Source organism: Lampetra planeri, chromosome 2 (genome assembly GCF_965212315.1).
Source record: "Lampetra planeri chromosome 2, kcLamPlan1.2.h2, whole genome shotgun sequence".
NCBI classification, from domain to species: Eukaryota; Metazoa; Chordata; class Hyperoartia; order Petromyzontiformes; family Petromyzontidae; genus Lampetra; species Lampetra planeri.
Window position 1 is genome coordinate 11,763,498 of NC_136108.1, and position 21,824 is coordinate 11,785,321.

General features: G+C 42.1%; 1 protein-coding gene and 1 non-coding gene across 5 annotated transcripts in view; both read right to left on the reverse strand.

Annotated features, from left to right (window-relative positions):
- The window catches only part of LOC144727965 (activin receptor type-1-like), a 39,506-nt gene that overhangs the window by 9,562 nt on the left and 8,120 nt on the right, over nt 1–21,824 (reverse strand). For 2 of the 4 annotated variants that reach the window (XM_078607150.1, XM_078607142.1), the window contains exons 2-7: nt 11,176–11,254; nt 9,407–9,727; nt 6,693–6,907; nt 4,832–4,931; nt 3,626–3,772; nt 378–653 (exon numbers count right to left, since the gene is read on the reverse strand). In XM_078607150.1, the coding sequence (XP_078463276.1) occupies nt 378–653; nt 3,626–3,772; nt 4,832–4,931; nt 6,693–6,907; nt 9,407–9,727; nt 11,176–11,248 (1,132 nt within the window). In that variant the 5' untranslated portion in view covers nt 11,249–11,254. Of the gene's footprint in view, nt 1–377; nt 654–3,625; nt 3,773–4,831; nt 4,932–6,692; nt 6,908–9,406; nt 9,731–11,175; nt 11,255–21,824 lie in introns of all 4 variants that reach the window. The other 2 variants (XM_078607135.1, XM_078607127.1) reach the window with 1 other exon arrangement.
- TRNAG-CCC (transfer RNA glycine (anticodon CCC)) lies at nt 20,017–20,089 on the reverse strand. The gene has a single exon. It is a non-coding gene; the product is annotated as a tRNA-Gly (tRNA).

Consider the following 21,824-nt stretch of genomic DNA (forward strand, 5'->3'; position numbering starts at 1 on the left):
TCTATATGTACAAATATATATATAATACAGGTACATATGGAGAATTACCAGGTTACATTTTCCAAAAGTAATTTTCTAAACTACATATGAGTGTAGTCACAGCCGTATGTCTGCACATTATGTAAAACAAATATCAGTATTCATAGATTACATTTTTCTTACACCACCAGCAAACCAACCCAGAAACAGCGAATAGAGCAACCTCCAACAGCACAGACATACAGTGCATGTTTATTTAATGACTTTCAGTGTCCAGTTAGTTATGTATACTTTCACTCACTGCAAAGATAACAGGTTTGGCAATAGGTCCATGAAAAAGTCGTAACAGGTTATGCACACCCAAGCGCACACCCCCTCCTCCCCACCACCGCTCCTACCCAAATCGGCGATGCAGCACTGCCCATTGTCTTTCACAAGGATGTTCTTGCTCTTGATGTCGCGGTGCGCGATGCCCGGCTTGCCCTGCGTGCCTACGATCTCGACGTGGAGGTGCGCCAGCCCGGCGGCGGCCGACAGCGCGAGGCGCAGGCACGCGGCCGCGTCGAGCGTGGCCGAGTGCAGGTGGTCGTACAGCGACCCAGTCTCGTGGAAGTGCGTCACCAGCCACAGCTGCGTGCTCGAGTTGCGCGATGTCATGTCTGATGCGATGAAACCTGCGCCACCGTGGGCGAGCGGGCGGCGATGATTCCATGCAACAAAAAAAGGGGGATACGCAAAATAAGGAAAGATGGATGTTGCACGATGGAACCACAGGGTCCCGCAACGGCGCACTGTGGGTTTGTGTAATTGTGCAAGGCTGCCGTCGATCCAGCGCAGGGCAAGGGTCGTTGCCTCCGTGCCACAAGGGGACCGCGAAGGTTAATTGACCATACTTCACCAAACTAGTCGGCACCAATTGTTGGTGAAGGTAGGGCCGCATATACGCAGGAGCGTAGAGGTACAATGGGAATATGTGACACTGCCCTCTGCAACCCTACATTTAATCCTACCGCCTATAACGGTGGTCACCATTCCGAAAGCACTGTCCAGGCTCAAAGCCTGCTTAGCATTCGATATGTGACAGGATCAGGCACTGGGTGATTTAGTTGCAGGCAGTGTGGTTTAATTATTTGTAAGCGTGTACACACATGCTCTATAGATTAGGGATACAATGTTTAATACAAGCAGTTATTTACATAGTCATTAATGTATTACTGAACCTCTGTGACAATTTTTCTAAAGGGTACTGGGTCTCTGGTAAATTTCATATTGAATATATTCAAACTCAATGACCGTGTATATAAATTATGCTTAACTAATGAAATATTATTTTAATGCATGAGGATACGAGTATTATTTTACAATGAGCAAGGTGGGACGGAAATATAGTTCACCATTACATTTCGAATGGCTATAATTGCACGCATTCTATCTCTATGGTTGGACGGCGCTTAACCCCATTACACGTTTTGAACGATAAATGTTTGTACATCTTCTTGGTTCTTTCAGTAAAGTCACGTAGAAGGTAAATAATAAATCAAAATAAAAAAATATTTTATACAAATGTTGTATTTTTATTACTTTATTATTTCCCTTCTACGTGACTTTACCGAAAGAACCAAGAAGATGAATCCCTGGAGTCACGAAAGCTTTAAATCGAAAAATGTTCATACACTTTTAGGTTCGAGTAATTATGAAATAACTTATAGCCCTTTGTAAATCCATTACCGAATATAAGCAGAGAAGTTTGTTTGTTTGCCCATGTATGTATGTTGAACTTCTTTTGCACCGTATCTTGGCCAATCGGAGGTGCGGGTTTGTTAGTGCGGATTGTGGTGATGGGGTCGTGGCTAAGGTAGGACTCTCGGTTCAGATATCATGAGCCACTGATGTTAGCCGAAGCTGGTAATCAAACTCAGGTGACCGGATTCGTAGCGCGTTGTGGAGCAAACGAGAATATTTGTCTATTCACTGTACTCACAAATAAAACACGCCTTGCGTGTTAAGTTTGTGGTCCCCTCCCACCCCTCCGATTACCACGGTTGGCTACGTACGGTGTGAAATAAGTTCAACATCCATACATGAAATGGGCCAAATTGGCTTCACTTTGCTACTTAATTGCTTTTAATGTTGCAAAAATAAATGCAATTATGCGTTGTTATTCATGTGGGAAAGTACATGCGTGGTTTATGTGAGAATCAGTATGCATTGAAAACGTCATACACTGATGGACTGTGAAACGTAAAAAACAACAACAACAACAACGCTGTACCAACTACAGGTCAGTCAACCTTGCTGGGACTTTCATGCCACAGAATTTGGGTATCCGTGGGATGGCACTGAAAATTGATGGCAGTGGCTTAAAGAGCATCATCAGCATAAATGTAAGCCACACATTCAAGTATCCAATATCTAAGTGCAACGATGCAAATGAGATTTCATCAATCGTGGAATGATGACACCATCGTTATTCTTTTCGAAAAGGGGAGACAGCACTCATCTGAAGAATTACAGAGCCTCCTATCGCAAACATCGTTTATGAATCGGTCACGAAGATCACTGGGAACAGCACAATGGGCAATTTAGAGGCCAACCAAGCGCACGTGAGTGGACTGGATTTGGGAAGGTTTTTCAACCAACGACCACATAGATGCTACAATCAAATCCTAAAAATGACAAATTAATATCAAGTACCACTATATCTATCTTGTATACATTTTAAAACAGTTATTCAAGCTCTCACAAACCAATGCATATGAATTAAAATTAAATATTGAATGAATTGCTTACATTAAGATTGCATGAAGAAATCAGTAAAATACAGATCAGAACAGGAAACAGGCAAGGGCATACACTCTCACCAAGGTTATTTCGAACAACAGAATGTCACAGAATAGATTGGAGCAACATAGGCTAAAAAACAAATGTCAAGTTTTTTTACGATATAATTTATATATATAATAATTACTTCCCCTTTATAAATTCACTCCCGGATGACAGTATCTCCACACAATGTCAGCCACGAGAGTTTTTGCCATACTTCACCATGCTGGCCAATGCAAGAGGAAAAACCTGTTCAGGTATCACTCATCACTGATGTTAGCCATGGTCAAGAATTGAACTGAAGGGAGAAGCACAGTGCGCTAAACACTGGACCACCACTCCACCCCGCAGTTATTGATATCGCTACAATATTCATGAGGTGGAATCTGCTGGATCAGTAATCATTCCACGCACCGTACTCAGCAATGAAAACAAAGTCAACGGCCCAACAATCACCAACACTTCGATGGACCCATCCACTTTTGTGCCGGAAACAACAACAGTTGCCAGTCACTGGAAATGCATCACATTGTCACAAGAGATCCCCGATTTTCTTGCAGTTTCTCTAGACAATTTGTTATTGCTATCATTTATGGCTTATTTATAACCTCAGAATATTAAATTAGGTTAAAACTACTTAAAAGTACACTTTTTTTAATTAGACTGATTAAAGTTTGTGATAAAAGCACAATTTGTTTTACAGTCGTTTACGTCGCGGGAAGTGGCGGCGGAGGCTTGAGGAGGCCTTCATCCAGCAGTGGAATGACCATGACCTGATAGATTGATGATTTTTGTAAGAAATGTGAAGCAATTTGGCTGTTACCAAGGATGTTTTCGTGCCGAAGTGACACCGTGTTGTAGATCTCGGTTTCGCGGACCCAGGAGTGCTCGTCGCGAGATGAGAATATTTTCACAGCGACGTTTTCACCCTGCCAGTGCCCCCTCCACACCTCTCCAAACCGACCCTTGCCTGCGCACGCACACGCAAGCGGAGAAACGTCCACACAAAAACAAATACAACATGCTTTCCACTTGAACGATACGAGTGCAGAGACTAAAATGAAGGGTTCTGCGTAGAGCGGCGCAATAGGATGTTGCTAAAATGTAGATAATTAAAATAACTGGTAAACGAAAGCATTGTAACAGAAAAATTTTGAGTGCTCGTGGATTCTCTCACATTGGCACATGTTGTCTCACGTATGTACTTAATTGCCCTCGTGCCATGCACCACCTGAGCTTACGACAATGCTAAATGATTCATCACTGCCGGACCTGATTATGCAGTGCACGTGCGTTCACATGCGCGGTGATTGGTGGAACAAAAAATGGAATGAACCGGAAAGAGAGGAAGACCTAACAGAGAATGGCTTGACAACATAAGAGATTTGGGCCAGAAAGATGCGCACTACTTGAGCATATTGGCACAAGACAGAGGAAAGTGCAAACATATGACATCTACAGGTTATCTGCCCATGGATCGTGATGATGATGTGTACTCGCGAAAAGCACTTGCCCCAACAGCCTATCAAAGGTTATATGGTGGGCACCTTTGTGTACGTGTGTAAATTTTCTGGTCCAGTCAATGGACATTAGCAAGTATGGTGGGGTTTGGAATGGAGTATCTGTTCATGAGAAAATATGTGTCCATATCCATCTTATCTTAACTTAATGGAATTTATAAAGCGCTTTAAATAAGGGGCTTTACGAAGAATTAACAATGGTACATATGAATGTAATGATGGAGATGAGGTGAATACAATAGATGAGAGGAAGCAATGGGTAAATCTGTGATGCGTGAATTCGGTGAGAGCTAAACTGATGACAGTAAATGATGATGATGATGATGGAATAAATGGCGAACGAGTGAAAGCCATATAATGATAATATCTAAAAGAGGGAACAGTAACGGTGGTGGTTCTGAGGGGGAGAATAAGGGGTCGTAATGTGAGCTAGGGAAAATAGGTGAGTTTTTGGGTGAGGAGCGGAAACTAGTGAGCCAAGGTGACAGTTTAATGTGGCAACAACTGACCGACACAGTCCACCAGGGTAATCTGGCGCGCCACGGTGCGCTGCACTAAGAAGGGCAGACCCGAGCCGCTGCCCGATGTGCAAGAGTGATCAAATAGGTCCTGTGGGGAACAGACAAAACAAAAAAAGTCAGCTGAGCGAATTATTAAAACAAGCATTTCACTCATCCTGAAGGCATCTTGCCCTGCAGCTCCCCTTTGTGTCTGTGTCTGGAACTACTCAAAAGAGCTGTGCGCGTGGGCTGCCTGCTGTAGGGCACCTTTGGAACAGTGGCACCGAGTTTCAGTGAGAATGTAGTTTTGTATTGGCATGATGTAAGATCTACCGTATCATGGATAAGAGTCAAAAGATGATGACTAACTCTGTCGTACGTCTTTTTTTTAATCGAGAGGAATAGACGTGGCTATTTCTTTCAAATCCACACAATGTGGCAAACTATGCCTTCCTTCCCCAAGGGCATAAATTACTCCGGCGTTAAATTCTCAGCAACATTGTGGGTAGCAGTGCTTAAACAAAGAGTGAAAATGTTAGATAACATGCTATTTTATAAGGTTTTAGTCACACAAAAAAAACCCGTGGTGCAGATTCAGTAATAGCTTTGATTACTGAAAAAGTGCATGATATCACCGAAGAAACGTTTTTTAACAGCACTGCAATGCATACGCAGAAGTTAAATAATTCAAGTGCAAACTTATTTGTCAACCATTCTTTGATTCAAAATTGTATATTTAAAAAAAAGAATTACAGACCCATTCAACTCCCTATAGTATGAATAAACATTGTCCACAAAGATCTTAAGAGAACCAAAGAATGGACAGTCTGAAGCCCAACCAACTGTTTGAGTAAGCAGGATTTTATTGACCAGGTACACACTCAGATTCTAAGAATATTTATGATCAAATTCCACTAGAACTGGCTTTTATAGATTAAGTGGAAATTGATCCATCCATCCAAGTTCTCACAAACTAAGCCCTTTCAAAATAAATCAAAATCACCAAATCCATCTATATTTATTAAATGGCTATGTTCTTATTTTTTCGTATGGGTGATGTTTTTTCACATTCAGATGGTCAAGTCAGATCACCGTATCAGCAGCAGTGGGAGTATATCACCACGATGTCTCCTTCAAATTTGTGGACCGGGAATTGCATTGTTACATGTTGTATGGTCTGTTCTGGATGACCACAGTCGCACAATGGAGAATTTTTTATTTGACATTTGTGCATCTGTCATGGTTTGTGCGGATGTGGTTTAGGGGTGGACCGTGAGCTTTGCGTAAGATCAAAACTAGAGCTCTTCTGTGTTGGGTCTTTCGCATGGATTAAATGGCTATGCTGAGATGACATGAAGGCAATAAAATACAATTCCGAAGAGGAGGTGGGCAAGGAGATGCGCCCTGCCCTCACAGTGACTTTAGAATCCATTGACTGAAAATATTTTTTTCTGAAAAATGGATGAAGGAAATCAAACCATGAACATAAATGGAGACATTTCTAACGACGTTTACCGATAACAGCCGTTATAATAACCAATTAACTAAAACTTAAAATGAAGAGACACATTGGAAAATACAATCGAGTATGTATAGTCAGATCATGATGGTGAGACCTTGTGGGGAGGTCTTCATCGAGCAAGGGATTGATCTTGGCTGATCATAGCGATGAATGATTACATTAATAAGTGAAATAGTTGAAGACACGAGGTTGCAACCTAAAACTAGCAACTCTTCTGTAACCAGCCACAATACATTCCAATAATTGTGGCCGCTCAAACTCTAAAAAACAAAAGCTCTCGTTTCACGACTAAATTTCCGGAATAATATCGCAGCGAGAATGAAGCAAAGAGTTTTCAGATCAACTCACGGCCAGCGTGCTGTCGCCCACATTGGTGGGAATGAGTGCGTCAGCCGCGTTTCCCTTCTCGTCGTCAATGGACGGCAGATGCTTGATACGGCGCCAAAGAATGCGGTGGATAACGAGTATCACCACCCCAGACAGCCCCAGGAGCAGTAGAAAGGGCCCCACGATGAGCAGCGCCAGCCTCTGCAACCCCGGAGCGTTGGGATCTTCTGTCGGTTCTGTCAGGGGCCAAATAAACAATCAGCAGCTGACTCAAGCACACAGATTACGTGGCCACCAGGGCCAGCTTCAGAATATCAACGTAATAAGTGAGTGCTCATTATAGCAGACTGGGAAATAGGGGGGGAAGGGGTGGGAGGAGCATGATGATTCTACCAGAGTCCTGGATAATCATAACATTAGCAAAAGCAGATGAGCCTCTTGAAAGTTAAATAATAATACAGTAATTCCACAATTTATGTCTCCCCCTTTTACGTCGTTTTGCAAATAAGTCATCACTTTATTAATACGACCTCAGCCCCACACTTACATCGCGAACAGTATCTGTCCTTTCTCATATCCGTCGCCTCAGCCTTCGTCTCCACTTATCCCGTAAAAATTGCTTTGATTTGCGTCACTTCCATATCCGTCGCATCTTTCAGGAAAGTATCCCCAACGTAAACCGCGGTACATTACCGTCATAATAATGCAAATGATTGACTTGGGGAAGCCTCGCTCGTCAGCAAGGTCCTGTGTCTTGTGATGTTTTGTCAATACCAAAAAAAAGAGTGTTTGGCTTGGAGTGGGAGGAAGTACCCAGAGAGAAAAAATTCATAAAGGAAGTGAGAGACTCATCCACTGCCATCCCCTGGTCACTTTCAGTCGTGTCTACAAACACGACCGCTGTTCGTAGATGGACAGACTGACGTCACTGTGGGCTCCCGCAGCCACCACACCACGACCAAGAGATTGGGTTCTGGCACAATGACAACATATGTATTAAATTTTGACTTAAAACTTTCGTGACTGCAGGAATTAATATTCTTGGCTCTTTCAGTAAAGTCACGAAAATAGAAAAAATTAACACCGCTTGTGTTGCGATCGAAACGTCGTGGATTTTTTGCTTTGATTATTTCCAATTTATTCTATATAGATTTTAAATGTAATTTTATTATTATTTTAAATGTTTTTATTTTTTGTTTTCTATTTACGTGACCAAGAATAACATGTATTACGAGCCATTGCATCAGGGTGACAGCAAGCAGCTCCCCCATTGATAATTATAATCAATCGTCCCACTGCTACACTCGGGTGATGAAGACATGTGTCTGTGGCTGTTGGTACAGAGCCATTTCACATTGATTGGTGTACAAAAACAAGACTGCTTTCACGGGTGACAACACATAGCGGCGAGGGGATGGCATTATTTGCCGAGAGTGCCAATGTGACGCATTCATTTATTTATAACTGCCTTTTGTGTTTAGTTTGTTGTCCTTCCCTCGAACCTCTGATTAGCATGGTTGGCTACGTACAGCGTGAAAGAAGTTATTCATACATATGCAGTCATGAAGAACCATTCACCATTTTTGAAACATAAAACCATGGTTTCGAATGTTACGTCTCGAACCAGCTGTAATCTGCGTTGTGTAAAGAATTATTAAAAATGTGTGTTTTTTATGGAATTCATAAGTGACATTCTGTTATGTAAACCAGACAGACCATATTAGCAAGCTCCACAATTTTAATTTTAGAACTTTCGTGACTGCAGGAATTATTATTTGGTTCTTTCGGTTAAGTCACGTCTAAAGATAAAATAATAAATTAAATTAAATAATAGAATACGACGTTTCGATTGTGTTGCAATCGAAACGTCGTATTCTATTATTTAATTTAATTTATTATTTTATCTTTAGACGTGACTTAACCGAAAGAACCAAATAATAAAGCTCCACAATTTATAATTCTCCAAGTCATTGCTCCTCTGTGGGGCGGTACTCATGTGCTTGCTCTTTCCACTACAAAATCGAGCTTTCTGTGACATTGTCAAGCTCTCAGCGGTGAGGATTGCAGGCACCGATTATTTTATCAATTAATCCATCTCTCATGTGCGAGACCTGAAAAAAGTAACTTAAGGCAGCAGGCATTTAAACGGTGCATCGATTCAAAAAGATTCTTACACTCACAATGTGTGCATGAAATTAATTTTTTTAAGAATAAAAAAATTGTTCGATCCATATATGTTGTTTGTAATATTACTCGGCTCTCTGTGCAGCTCTTGCAGGCAAATATTTGCCACATTGTAAAAATTAATTTAAATTGAGGCATCGAACAATCACCCAGAATTGTGATAATTCAGCTAATCGTGAGGTGGGGGGGACGAACTTTACACGCTGACCAGACACTTGTGTCCATCAGGTCATTGGCGTTCCAGATTGGCATTCCAGATATTATAAAGCATAATTTGTATAAAATCAACCAAACTTCAGACTGGTTTTGACCATCTGAGTCTCACCAGCACAGTCAGACTTGTTCAACAAACACTGCTCGATTACCAGACTGTTACTGAAAAGAGCACTCGATATAAACCGCTCGTACAAGCTTCAACCCATGATGCTCCACACGTCAACACAACGAGCGAGTGCGCCATCCATTCAGGTCATTCGTGGCCGTTGGGCGTGCTGGGCGTGCGCGCGCATCTGCCGGGCACGTGGTGCGGCGTCGTGTTACAAGGCACGCACTGGGCTTTGGTTCCAGGGCGACGGTGGAGTTGAAGTTGCACAGGTGGCCGCGGCAACACTCGATGGCTTGCTCCGAACTGGGCGGCGTGCGGCACGTCAGCTTGCCCTGCACGTTGGCGCGGAAGCAGCCCTTCTGAAGCACCGGCACGCCGTCCTCCAGGTTGACCGAGGTGAAGCAGTGGTGGCCGTGACACCGGTCCAGGTCGTCGCAGGACATGCCCTCGCACACGCACTCGTAAGTCGCCGGGGCGGGCACCGCCGCTGCCGCCGCCGCCGCCGCCGCCGCCGCCGCCGCCGACCTGGAACTGCGCAAATCTCTCCCTGCTAACAACGCACACGGTCCCCACAAGGAAGACGCACTGTCAGGAATTGGAAATGCATCTCGGCGAGGGTAATAAAACAGGAGGGGCTGTTTTGAAAAAATAACAAAAGCGTTATCTGGCAATGATGATAATTAAGGTGTAACGTGGAAACCGGATTCTTGAAAATAGACAGTGTTTTCTGGATTATAAGACGCCCACTTCGGAAAGACACACCCCAACTTGTGCCTGGTGTCTATACAGTTCTACATTCTAGATTTGAAGCTTTCGTGACTGCAATGATTCATATTCTCAGGTTTTTTCGGTAAAGTCACGTAGGTAAAAACATTAAAATTAATGAAAGTAAAATAAAACAAAACAAAATAAAATTCACGACGTTTCGGAGGCAACACAAGTCTCCGTCATCAGGTGGCTGTGACGGTCCCACCTGATGACGGAGACTTGTGTTGCCTCCGAAACGTCGTGAATTTTATTTTGTTTTGTTTTATTTTACTTTCATTAATTTTAATGTTTTTACCTACGTGACTTTACCGAAAAAACCTGAGAATACAGTTCTACATATTTAGTCCCACACACAGATTATAAGATGCACCACCACCTTTTGATTTAAAAAAGAAAAAAAGAGTGCACCTAATAATACGGAGAATTGAATGTTCACAATAGTTTGATAGCACGTGAGAATGTGATAGCACATGTGAATGGCACATCATACCCCAAGTACAGAGGTTAGAATTTATCAGATATCGTGGGTGTGAAGTGACATTTGCACGTGCTATCAAATATAATTAAAAGTAGTCTTGTAATTTTATCACCGTGAAATTTCCCATTTAACTTTATTATAGTAATAGTACTATCAGTTTCATGTTGAATAACAAGGTCTTTTTTCATTACATTCCTGGAACTAGAAACATTGTCACCAGTCTGTCAGCGTACAGCTGACAACCAAGGAGGAGGAGTGCCAAACGGTAGCCGGTTGGTTCAAGAGCACGAATCAATTACTGCTGAAATCCTTGGGCAGTCGCCCACGGTTAAACTGAGATCTCCAGTGTAGAAAGGTGATGTCACCAACGACTGCACAAAAAAATGTGTTCATTTAGTTTTTTCTCTTCATTTGGCCAATTCCAATTCTGAGATTATAACATTCCAATTTGACTGAATGGCGATGGGCACTCTTTACATGGCATATAAAAGGTAATTTTACAAGTATGGATAAAGATGCCCTTTTAAATAACTTCAGAAGTGGTTCTCTGACATCATCTTGTGGAGCTACACTGTGGTGCTCAAATAGCGAAGTGAGATCTCAATGGACATATCTTAATCTCTTGACCCTATTGTGTGATTGTAATATAATTTGAGGAAAGAAAAAGGTACAACCAACGCTTCATGCTCATATAGACAATATGTCAATTGTAAATACAGAAACGACAGCTAAAGCCAGGGGAAACTCACTGGGAAAAGAGGTTGCAGATCCGGCCAAAGCAATAAGGGCACCAAACAGCGTCACAGCCAGTGCCATCATCATCACAACCTGCAACAGACGCCAAGTGAAACCATCAACACACACCAACACGGCCGTTTGTTCGTCACCGATTGAAGAGATTCCGACTTACTGTAGAAGCTGAGGTGGCAAGTAGGCATTTCATAAAGGGAGACCGGGGAGATTATAACAACCCAAATGAGCACAGGAATTTTGACTTAAAGCTTTAATGACTGCAGGAATTCATATTCTTTGGGTCTTTCGGTAAAGTCCCGTAGACAGGTTCAAACAGAATAACAAAAAACTACGACGTTTTCGAACCCAACGCAAGCGATCGAAACGTCACAGTTTTTTGTTATTTTTTAGTTTTTTTCTTTGAACCTATCTACAGGACTTTACCGAAAGACCCAAAGAATGTGAGCACAGGCATTTTAATAAGTAACGACCACACCTCTTACCTAATACCAATGACAATGTCACTGACTATATTGCAAACTTATATCATTCACCAATATATTTTAAAACTACACCAAATTAGTTTCAAACTCTTTAAAATTCACTTTCAATAAAATAAAACTTACTCGGCAATGAAAAAAGTATTTATTCTTAGCATTCCATTGAAATTACCGCATTGGTAAATTACATGTCTACAGAAATGGGTATTATTTCAAGTGTTACAGTCAGTTTAATTCATTTAAATCATCTCAGACTTCCCAGTTTTTCAGCTGAATCACGTAGTTAATCAGCTGACTGCGCCAATAATTCTGCAATATAAACGCCTTTACAAATGACAGGCAGATAAGCGTTTGCTGATCCGTGGAAGGATGGCCCTGCAAATGCCAGTCCAGAGTTTGAATCCCTGTAATTCACAAGTCTCTAATTATAAAGAGATATTATAGTACATGCTGGTCTCTCTTGCCTGGCCATGTGTAAACATATGAATAAACAAAACAATCTAAGATATATGGCAATGTGGTTAAACTAATCGACGAGATTCATGCCCTTTCAAATGCGTGCCGGTTTTGCTGTAAGAATAATTTTAAATTTGTTTAGAGAGACCAACAATTATTATTCCCTCCTCTGGAAGATGCAAATACTGCAAACATATATCATCACGCGTTCCAAGGCATTGACTTGAACTTGTATAATACTTGGAAATGTGTACAGCAATTTCTTCTTAGAATCAGTGCCAAAACGCATCGTTTTGGTGATTTGTACCATTCATAGTAGTAGAAATTCAGCCTCTCTGTGAATTGGACAAACAGAGACGGTTTCTAATACAATGGTGCTCTCTATGCACAGCAACAATATTCCTACATAACAATTCCTCTATGACTGGTGATTAATTATGTAAGCATTTGCAATTACTTTACTGAATATGTAATTTAATAAATGCGTTTTTTATTACATACACATACGGATGTTGTTATTTGAAGGCGCAGTTAAAAGGTGATATTTTCATCTCTGTCGTATGTATCTCAGGACCATTATACACGTTAATTATGGTATCTAAAACTTCCTGGTTGAAAACACAAAGTTAACCCCCATTAATATCAGCACGGCATTGAAGCAGAAATGCGATAGCCAAGTACTTCTGCAGTACTCTTGCTTTTGGAATAAAACAGTAAAAATATTGGAAAAATAATAAACTCACAGATAGGGTAGCAACCTACTTGCATTTCTGCCATATACAGGTATCTCAATGCCTGTGCAGGGTGGGGTCTCTTTTGCATGATCTCATTGTGATCCGCCAACCCTGCCTCCAAGTTCATAGCTTACAGGTGTGCATCACAGCACTGAGCCACCACTGGCTGTTTCACGATGGAATCACTTAATTTTTCCAGATTTTATAATATCAACAAATTTGTACTCAATTTATAAATGTACAGATTCCCACTTATTCTGCTGAATTGTGGTCGAAGTGTACTGTGGTTTGGTAGTATGAACATTTCCTATAACCAGTCCAAGCTCACTGCTAATGTGTAAGCTTTAAAAAAAATCCTTACCTGATTTCACCATCCAATGTGATTGATAGTAAATAGTAATGGTAAAATGGCAATAATAAGTAGGGTCAGTTTTTAAAAATGCAAATGTGGAGGGAAAAACCAGAGGGCCCGGAGAAAAATCCACACGACCACAAATTTACAGGCGTCAGGATCAGGATCAATCCCACGACCTCCTGCATACCAGGCGAGGTAGCTAACATCTTGCTACCGTGGTACCGCCCTGAGACAACTGCACAGGAAAAAAGCTAAACAGCAATTCAACAGAGCCATTTTTAGTATAAAAACTCACACTTGCCAACAATACTGCCTTAAAAAGAAAAACATAGAACCGGTGACATTTCAGGAATTGGCCATTTCTTCATAGGGCCATTTCCCAAAACACCACAAATTATATATTTATTTTAAGGTAGTGTTGTTGACGAGCGTTTCGTGTTCTTTGTTAATTGTGCACCACTGCCAATGGAGCATCACCAAATAACGTGTTCAATAAGCAGTTCTTCCAGTGCCATGTCATCCCTGAAATATTGGGCACAAGTGATATATCCGGAGCATGATGTCATTATAAGCCGACATTATTAATCATCTCGACATTCTATAGCCGTCGCAGCCATACAAGGAAAAACATATAACAGGCCACATTTCCGGCAAAATCCCTTACTTAAGTGTTATGAAGGGTCTTTGCCTGAAACGTCGCCTGTTACATTTTTCCCTTTTAAGGCAGCAGTGTTATTGACCAATCTGTTGGTTACATTTTCTGGACAATATTGATTTAATCTTGATTTGAATCTTGATTTGAAGCTATCGTGACTGCAGGAATCCATACTCTTTGGTTCGTTCAAAAAATACCCCAAAGCCTCCAGGAGGTGGCAGCAAAATTCTGTTTATCGACCACAAATCAGAGCGCACCACGCACGCCAGGAATGTTTTGCAAACGGTTTACGTTAACTGCTACATACAGATAAATGAATGATCGCAGTGAAGGGGAACACAATAATGTTTGTACACTGTACTTCCTATTCAAGAAAACAAGCCCATGAAAATGTGAAAATTTGCGTTTGGTTGTTTGGGTCGCATCGTTAAAGTTTTTTTTTATATAAAAAAAAATCCTAACTATTTTCGCGAGCTATTTTAATAGCTCACAAGGCATTTCGGAATAAACAAGAGTATGTACTTGACGCACTGCGAGTCTGGGGGTGGGCTATCGGAAGTCATCCATTTGGCACACAATGTGCGCCCTGGGTATGTGGTGGCCGCGTTGGAGCCACGGTTATCAAGCCCATCCATCTGCTTGGTCTTGGAGAAGCTCGTGGGCGGAGGGCGTGGGGCAGGAAAAGCCCAAAACACAAAAGAGCAGCAGTCTCAAAGCTGACACATGCTTAAATATTTTTTTTAAAACCCAGCCTGTTCACTGTATTAAAGCCATGACGGCCCAACGTTCCATGTTTACATGGTGGAAGGACGATAACATGTACGGTGCAGTAAAAAAAGACAAAATTATCTTTAAATTACAATTATTAGAAATACTGTAAACAAACACATCCCAGAAATTAGCGCACTGCCCACCATTATTCATTCAAGTGATGTGTCAATTAATTACCTTTATCCATTAACATCCGGGATTCTAATTACTGGACTAATGATCCTCCTTCATAAAAGCTGTTGTGCAGTAAAAAGCTGAGATCAAATGTGAAATTCCATTACGAGGTTTTACACAGGACTAACGTGTACACGATAATGGATTTAAATAATTGGGCTACGCAAAAGCGCAACACCATATTTCCTCTCCGCTGCACACACACGAGTCTCTGTGCTCTTTCCTGCCATGTTAGAAAGATCAGAAGACTCCTTTGGGCAAGAAGCCCATCTGCGGGTTAACAACTTTACATATTAATTGAGCGTTGAACAAAGGGGCATTAAATCCTTTAGATTTTTTCAATCAGTGGTGCAATAGGGGAAAAGCCGGAGTCTGCCCACATGCTGGGAGAGTCGCTGCCTCCCTGCTGTTGCTGTTAATTCCCGTGAGTCACACCAGAGCTCAAGTCCCATTCCCGAAGTCCGACTTGACTCCCCACTGCAACCCACTGGTGTGGGGGGGGGGTTCACACACAGCAATCCCGGAATACAAAGCGGCACACATCCCATGATCTCAAGGCCTACAAAGGCACGAGGCCACGTTAAGTTGATGTTCATCCGTTCAAATCACATAATGAAATATTTTTTTACGAGCATCGTCTTTGCTGCTGCCCTATAACAGAGGGAACTTTTTTTTCTTCTTCTTCTACAAATCAAACGGGGAAATGCATCAATTGCATTTGCAAGCGAGATATCTTTTCTGGATATGGTTTCATGTTGTAAAATTTTAAACAAAAGCAGTGAATAAAAAACTATAACAAAGAAAGTGAGTTTGCACAACACTTTAAATGTAAGACTTTCTTTTTTACAAACGCCAAATGTAAAAAAGTTAACAAAAGCAGAAGCAATAAAAAAAAATCACAGAAGTGCTAAATAATACAAATTATAACGAGTATATTCCGTTCTAATATTCAACGTACAAAATATGTACTACACCGTACTGTATTACATTAAGTTTCATGCAAATGGTTAACAAAATTAAATCGAGAAGAAAACGGGCACTTCATTTTTCTGACTCTCTGTCACACGGCCAAGTACAGCTGCAGACCCTTTTCACTGCTCAGCAGGTACACCGCCTGCTTCACACAACGCTTGTTTCGCATTGTTATGGTTGCTGGGCTCAGGGTGCAATAATATCTCAATGAGTATACTTTCAAAAAAGCAACAGAACCACGGGACTGAAACTCCATGGCGACATAAAACAAAACGATTGCACAGTGCCAGACTGGGAAACATGTGTGGCTACACGGTCGATGCTCTTCAAGACTTAATATTTTCAACAGTGACCCATCTGATTTGCCACTCTAATATAACTTCGTGGTGGTTGCCATTTATCTCTTGCGGAGTTTCAAACATCAACAACAGCTTCCTCTGAGATATAACGTGCATTTAGTCCAAAAAAAACAATACCAATTTCAGCGTTTACTTTATCTACAGTCATTGCTCTAAGAAGGCCGAATGCTTTTGATGAAATGGTATGTGCCATTTGTCATTAGGCGCTTCAGTTGATAATATTTTGTGCATCAAAAGAAGAATTGTTTCATGTCCAAGCGTTGCACTTCCTAAGGTTTCGCTTGAGACTTCCAACAGCTTTAACTGTGTGGCAAACGTTTCAACATTACACATTTAACAGCTGATCACAAATTAACAAATGCTTCCAACTCTGACACGGTTAGATTTTAGAAGCACTGCACCGATATATGTGGAAAGTGCACTTCGATAGTGACACGTAAATAGCTATACTGGACAAAAAGAGGAATCACAGTTGAAAAATAAAATAAAGTGTCGGCAATTTAAGTGCAAAAATCAATAGCAAAAATACATGTAAGCACCATAGGAGCAATTTTTTTTTTTACAAAATAAGAATATGAAAAAAGAATAGGTTTTACCCTTACTGCCAATAAAACAGGTGTTAAGATGTTCAAACACCAAATAGAAACCTTTAGCAAGGAATCAAGTTCGCACTAACCACACGTACTTGTGGTGAGCATGCAAACAAACATGCTCTGATAATATAATTACATATGCATTGTCTTTGAAACCGATTGGCTTCCACCAGAGACAGTTCTTTAGGGCCTAGTCTCACCAGTGTCAGACCAGATAACCTCAAAGAGCGAACAATGCAAAGACAATGCACCGTCAGAGCATTTATAGCTCGGGGTGAGCAGCTACAAAATGGGACATTTTTTGCCAGCATCAAAGTATGATCAAGTGCCATTGTAAAGGAAGCCTTTCACATTTGTCACATTTCCATCTTTTACATGGGTCATCTCTGCGTCCACTGTCGATGGTCCGACTGAGGCTCTGTAGGAGGTCGGCGGTGAGGTTTTGCTTTGAATTTGGGTTCATGTTGTTACAACTCGTCGGGTGAATTACCTGCCTATAAAGCCGGCGTCATCCATTCTACTCAAAAAGCTTAGAAGCACACGTGCGGTAAAAACTTGGTAACGGCATTTATGAGAGCATGTCGATATTTCCCAGCGTAGCGAAAACTCATCCGATTTTCAAGCACCCAATAACATAAAGCGAAGGAGCCACGATGTGATAGAGAACACGAGATGATACGGAGAATTCACAAAATAAAAGCGGCGACTCTCCCCCCCCCCACCCCCATCACTGCTCACAATCTACAAATCAGTGCATTATCCAAAACGAAGTCGCGTGCCAGCCAGCGAGCGAGCGAAAGTGTCACTGAGGGCCAGGGAGTGTAGAAGCCCTCTCAGCGCTATCGCCACAGCAGGCTGGGCGCTATTACGTCTCAGGGCATTTGCAAAACGGGGTCGCCACCCTGCTAGGGTTTTACGCTTGACCGCAGACTATAATCGCCTTGATCGGGAAAATGTAATTGCCACCCAAAGAGCTTAGATTTTGTGCGAAGGGGGCGGGGGGGTTACTGAGAGCAGACGCTGACATGCCACTGAAAACCGAATGAGCCACCTCCCACCCGTAACACAATTACCACTCTCAACTTCTTTTTTTTTAATCTACGGTACTTGAAATAACCACATGTGATACTTATTCCACTACATCTAAGCCGTTATGAAACCGCATTACAAGTGCAAGAGCAATTTAAGCATTACGGATTATTTTAATATTGTAATTAGGAAAAACCATCAACATGTCTCATTTGAAAAGCACGTAGTCATTTTGTTACATCTCATATATAAATGCAATTTTTTTTAATGTATTGCTATACAGAAGTTGTAATACTAATCGTGTTAGCAGCTTAAAACGATTGTTTATCCAAGTGCTACAGACTATATATTTTATTTTAAAACAAACTCTAATTATGTAATATCATAACATTAAAAGCCACGTAATTTATCCCCATGTCTTTGGCAGTTTATGAAGCTTGGCTAAAACCCAAAGATTACATTCATACACCAACACAATTTGCCATTAATCAACTGCACGTAAAAACGCCTCTGAAAAAAATAAACACACAGCTATACCACGAGACAATCGTGTGCCACTTTAGAGCAGATGGTTTAAACTAATCAACTATTAGTCATCCACTACTTAGTCAAGATTCATGATCTCCAGACACACTTAAGATATCGAATTCGCCCCAGCAGTCATTTCGAGTCTAGTTAGTGCGCGTCTTTCAGGGACTAAGATGGTGATGGCGTGCCACGCATGAAAACAAACAGGTCCTCCTCTTCTCTCGCTCTAATTAGCCTCGCAGAGTTGCCATTCTCAAGCCCCTTAAAGGTGGCAATGAATAACACTGCCAGAAAGGAGAACATCTGAATTGCTCAGCCACTGGTCGGGTGGGAGGGGGTGGTGGTTACACCCTCCGTGTGTGTCGTGGACGCTTAAGTGCATCACAACATCCTGCGAGATTCCAATACACTCCACAGTACCTAACATTACTTTATCATTTGGTTAATGTTAATATTTGACCTCTTTAACTCTCAACAGCCACAAGGTGTAGGAGACTGCAACGATTATCCTTGGTACAGTACAGTAAATAATACTTAGCCGATCAAAACAAGCCGCTCACTCTCGAAGGGACGCTTTCATCAAAGCACTCCCAGCCGCACAGGCTGCGTGTGGGGGGTTCCCACGTGGAGATCAAAGTTGAATATCTATATTCGGCTGGCCTTTACTCTTCTCGGTGCGCCTGCCTTCTCTCGGGCACTCGACCCCACCAAATGAAATCACTCCCACTCTCATCTCAGCAGAAAGGCATGGCAGCAAAGTGGCTAATGTGTCATTGTACATCAGAGGTCGCAAACGGATTTTGATTCCTTACCCGTACCCGGCCGGGTACGTACCCGGCCGGGTACGGGTACTCGTTCCGTACCCGTACCCTACCCGAAATGAGTGACAAAACGGTTACACACCAGTGACTCACGGCCTACCCGTACCCGGCCACACCAGGGTCGCAAACGGATACCCGTACTCGTACCCGGCCGGGTACGGGTAGCTGGGTATCGGGTAGGGTACGAGTATCGGGTACCCGGTTGCGACCTCTGTTGTACATGCTCTATCTTCAAGATATTATACTTGTTGCCAAGTAAAGATGGGTCGTACAGCCATCAATATTTCCATCACTTGTATGCAGGCAGGTGCTGGGGGATGTTTGGTGGCCAGCTTACTCAGGAAGCCAGTTTGCACCATTTGCACCATTTGCAGGAAATTCCTGTTTGGCGAGCACAGAATTTTTGTTTGTCCACACCGGACGTGCTGTGCAGTAGTGCTTTCGGTCTGAACTTAAGATGAACTTTTGCTTCCACGTACAGTACCGTATATATATACACAAGCTACCACCAAATTACTACAATGGTTGAAATAGAAATGTAGCGATTGCAGTTCACATGGGTGCCACAGGAGCGAGACGTTAACTACCTCGCCTGGTATGGAGGATGTCGTGGGTTCTATCCCGACCCTGACGCCTGTATTTTTGGGGTTTGCATGTTCTCGTGGATTTTTATCCGGGTTTTCCCTCCAAAATGTAGAAACATACGTTAACAGTTATTCTTTGGGTCTTTCGGTAAAGTCACGTAGATAGGTTCAAAGAAAATAACTAAAAACTACGAGGTTTCGATCGCAACGCAAGCGGTCGTCATCAGGCTGAACAAGTAAACCCGTAAAAACAAAGTTTTTCACTATAAATCCTTTATATGCGTGGCAGCGAACTTAATATAAAGGATTTAAAAATATATTCGCCTGTGGAGGACGCGGGGATCGATCCCGCGACCTTTGGCATGGGAAGCGAAGGCGCTACCAACTGCGCTACTCCGCCACGGCCTGTGGAGGGGTTACGCTCTGGGCTCTTATACTGTGACGTTCAGCCAAAGCGATGAATGAGTTATATTTGAATATATGTAAAAAAAAATTTTTGCCTAAAAAGTGTAAAATTATCTGTCACAACGAGTCTGTGTGAAAAACGTCAGCTCGATTGGATCACGGGAAGTGGGTTAAAAAACGAGCGAAAGATTTGCACGGTCCTAAGCAAGCAAGCAAGCACGCAAGCAAGCAAGCACGCAAGCAAGCAAGCACGCAAGCAAGCACGCAAGCAAGCAAGCACGCAAGCAAGCACGCAAGCAAGCAAGCACGCAAGCAAGCAAGCAAGCGAACTTAATATAAAGGATTTAAAAAGAGAGGAAAGCTGCTGAGGCAGGCTGTTTTAAAGGTTTGAAATGGGTGCAGCCCAAGGGTCATAAACGAAGTGGGCGGGAGAGAAATGAGCATGTAATGTAAGATCACCACGTCGGCGCACGAGGTGGCTTGAGAAATTTAACCTGTTAATGTAAAATCAGAGAGCCGCAAATAACTAACATCAGCCACCTCGTGCGCAGACATGGCTGCGGCTCTGCGATCTTACATTACGTGCTCATTTCTCTGACATTAACAGAGCCACCTCCGCACGCTCATCGTGGAGGTCGCTCCCTTATCTGCCATTAACATGCTAATTTCTCACATTAACATCAATAGCCCCGCCCAATTCGTTTAGGACCCTTGGGCTACACCCATTTCAAACCTTTAAAAAGCCTGCCTCAGCAGCTTTCCTCTCTTTTTTCAGCCTGATGAAGACCGCTTGCATTGCGATCGAAACGTCGTAGTTTGTTATTTTTGTTATTTTCTTTGAACCTATCTACGAAAGACCCAAAGAATATGAATTCCTGCAGCCACGAAAGCTTTAAGTCAAGATTTATACGTTTCCAGTATTTGGCTGTAATAATAGGGTTTTTCCCCTTTTTTCTGGCAACAAAAATGATAAAAGTATTTGGCTGCTATAAATATCCACATAAGCCACTTTGTTGAGCTATCATTTGCGGCCAGGTCGCTTCTGAAAAAAAACTTTGTAGCTCAGCGGGCCTTAACTGGTAGGGAACATGAAACATTTTTCCTCCACCATCAAAATCCAACACATTCAGCATCCAGGAGCCAAGCTGAACAGCGTGACAAATTGCACAGTAGTTCGAGGGACCAGGGGTGATCTGCAAATGTAATTCACTTATCCATGGGAAAAAACCCACGGATAGTAGACAGCATGGAGCTAATTGGAGTCGAAGGTAATAGGATTACATATAATAGTTATCCTGTAGTTAAATCTTTGGTAATGCCTGGTAAACATCATATGTAAATATAGGAATGCGTGCCCCAAAAAAGCACTGAACGTGATGAAAAAACGGTACGAATACTTCAATTGCACACAGCGCAACAAAAAAACACAGAAGCTTTATCTTACAACAAAGCAAGCGTTGCCGGTTTATCATCGGATGATGACGCCGGCACCACTCTTGACTGCAATGTGAAACACAGCGCCAGAATTAGCTTAAGATAAAGATTAGTGAAAGCGCAGATTGCAATGAACATGAAAAAACACACAATACAGTAACACACACGGCACACGTTTAATCCAGTCTGATAGGCACTGCTCTCAACACATGCGAATGTGAATTACGGAGCACCCAGTACTATAGCGCAGGAGCAACTCAAACAAAAAGCGTGTTTTCTTTTTACATTCTTGAAAC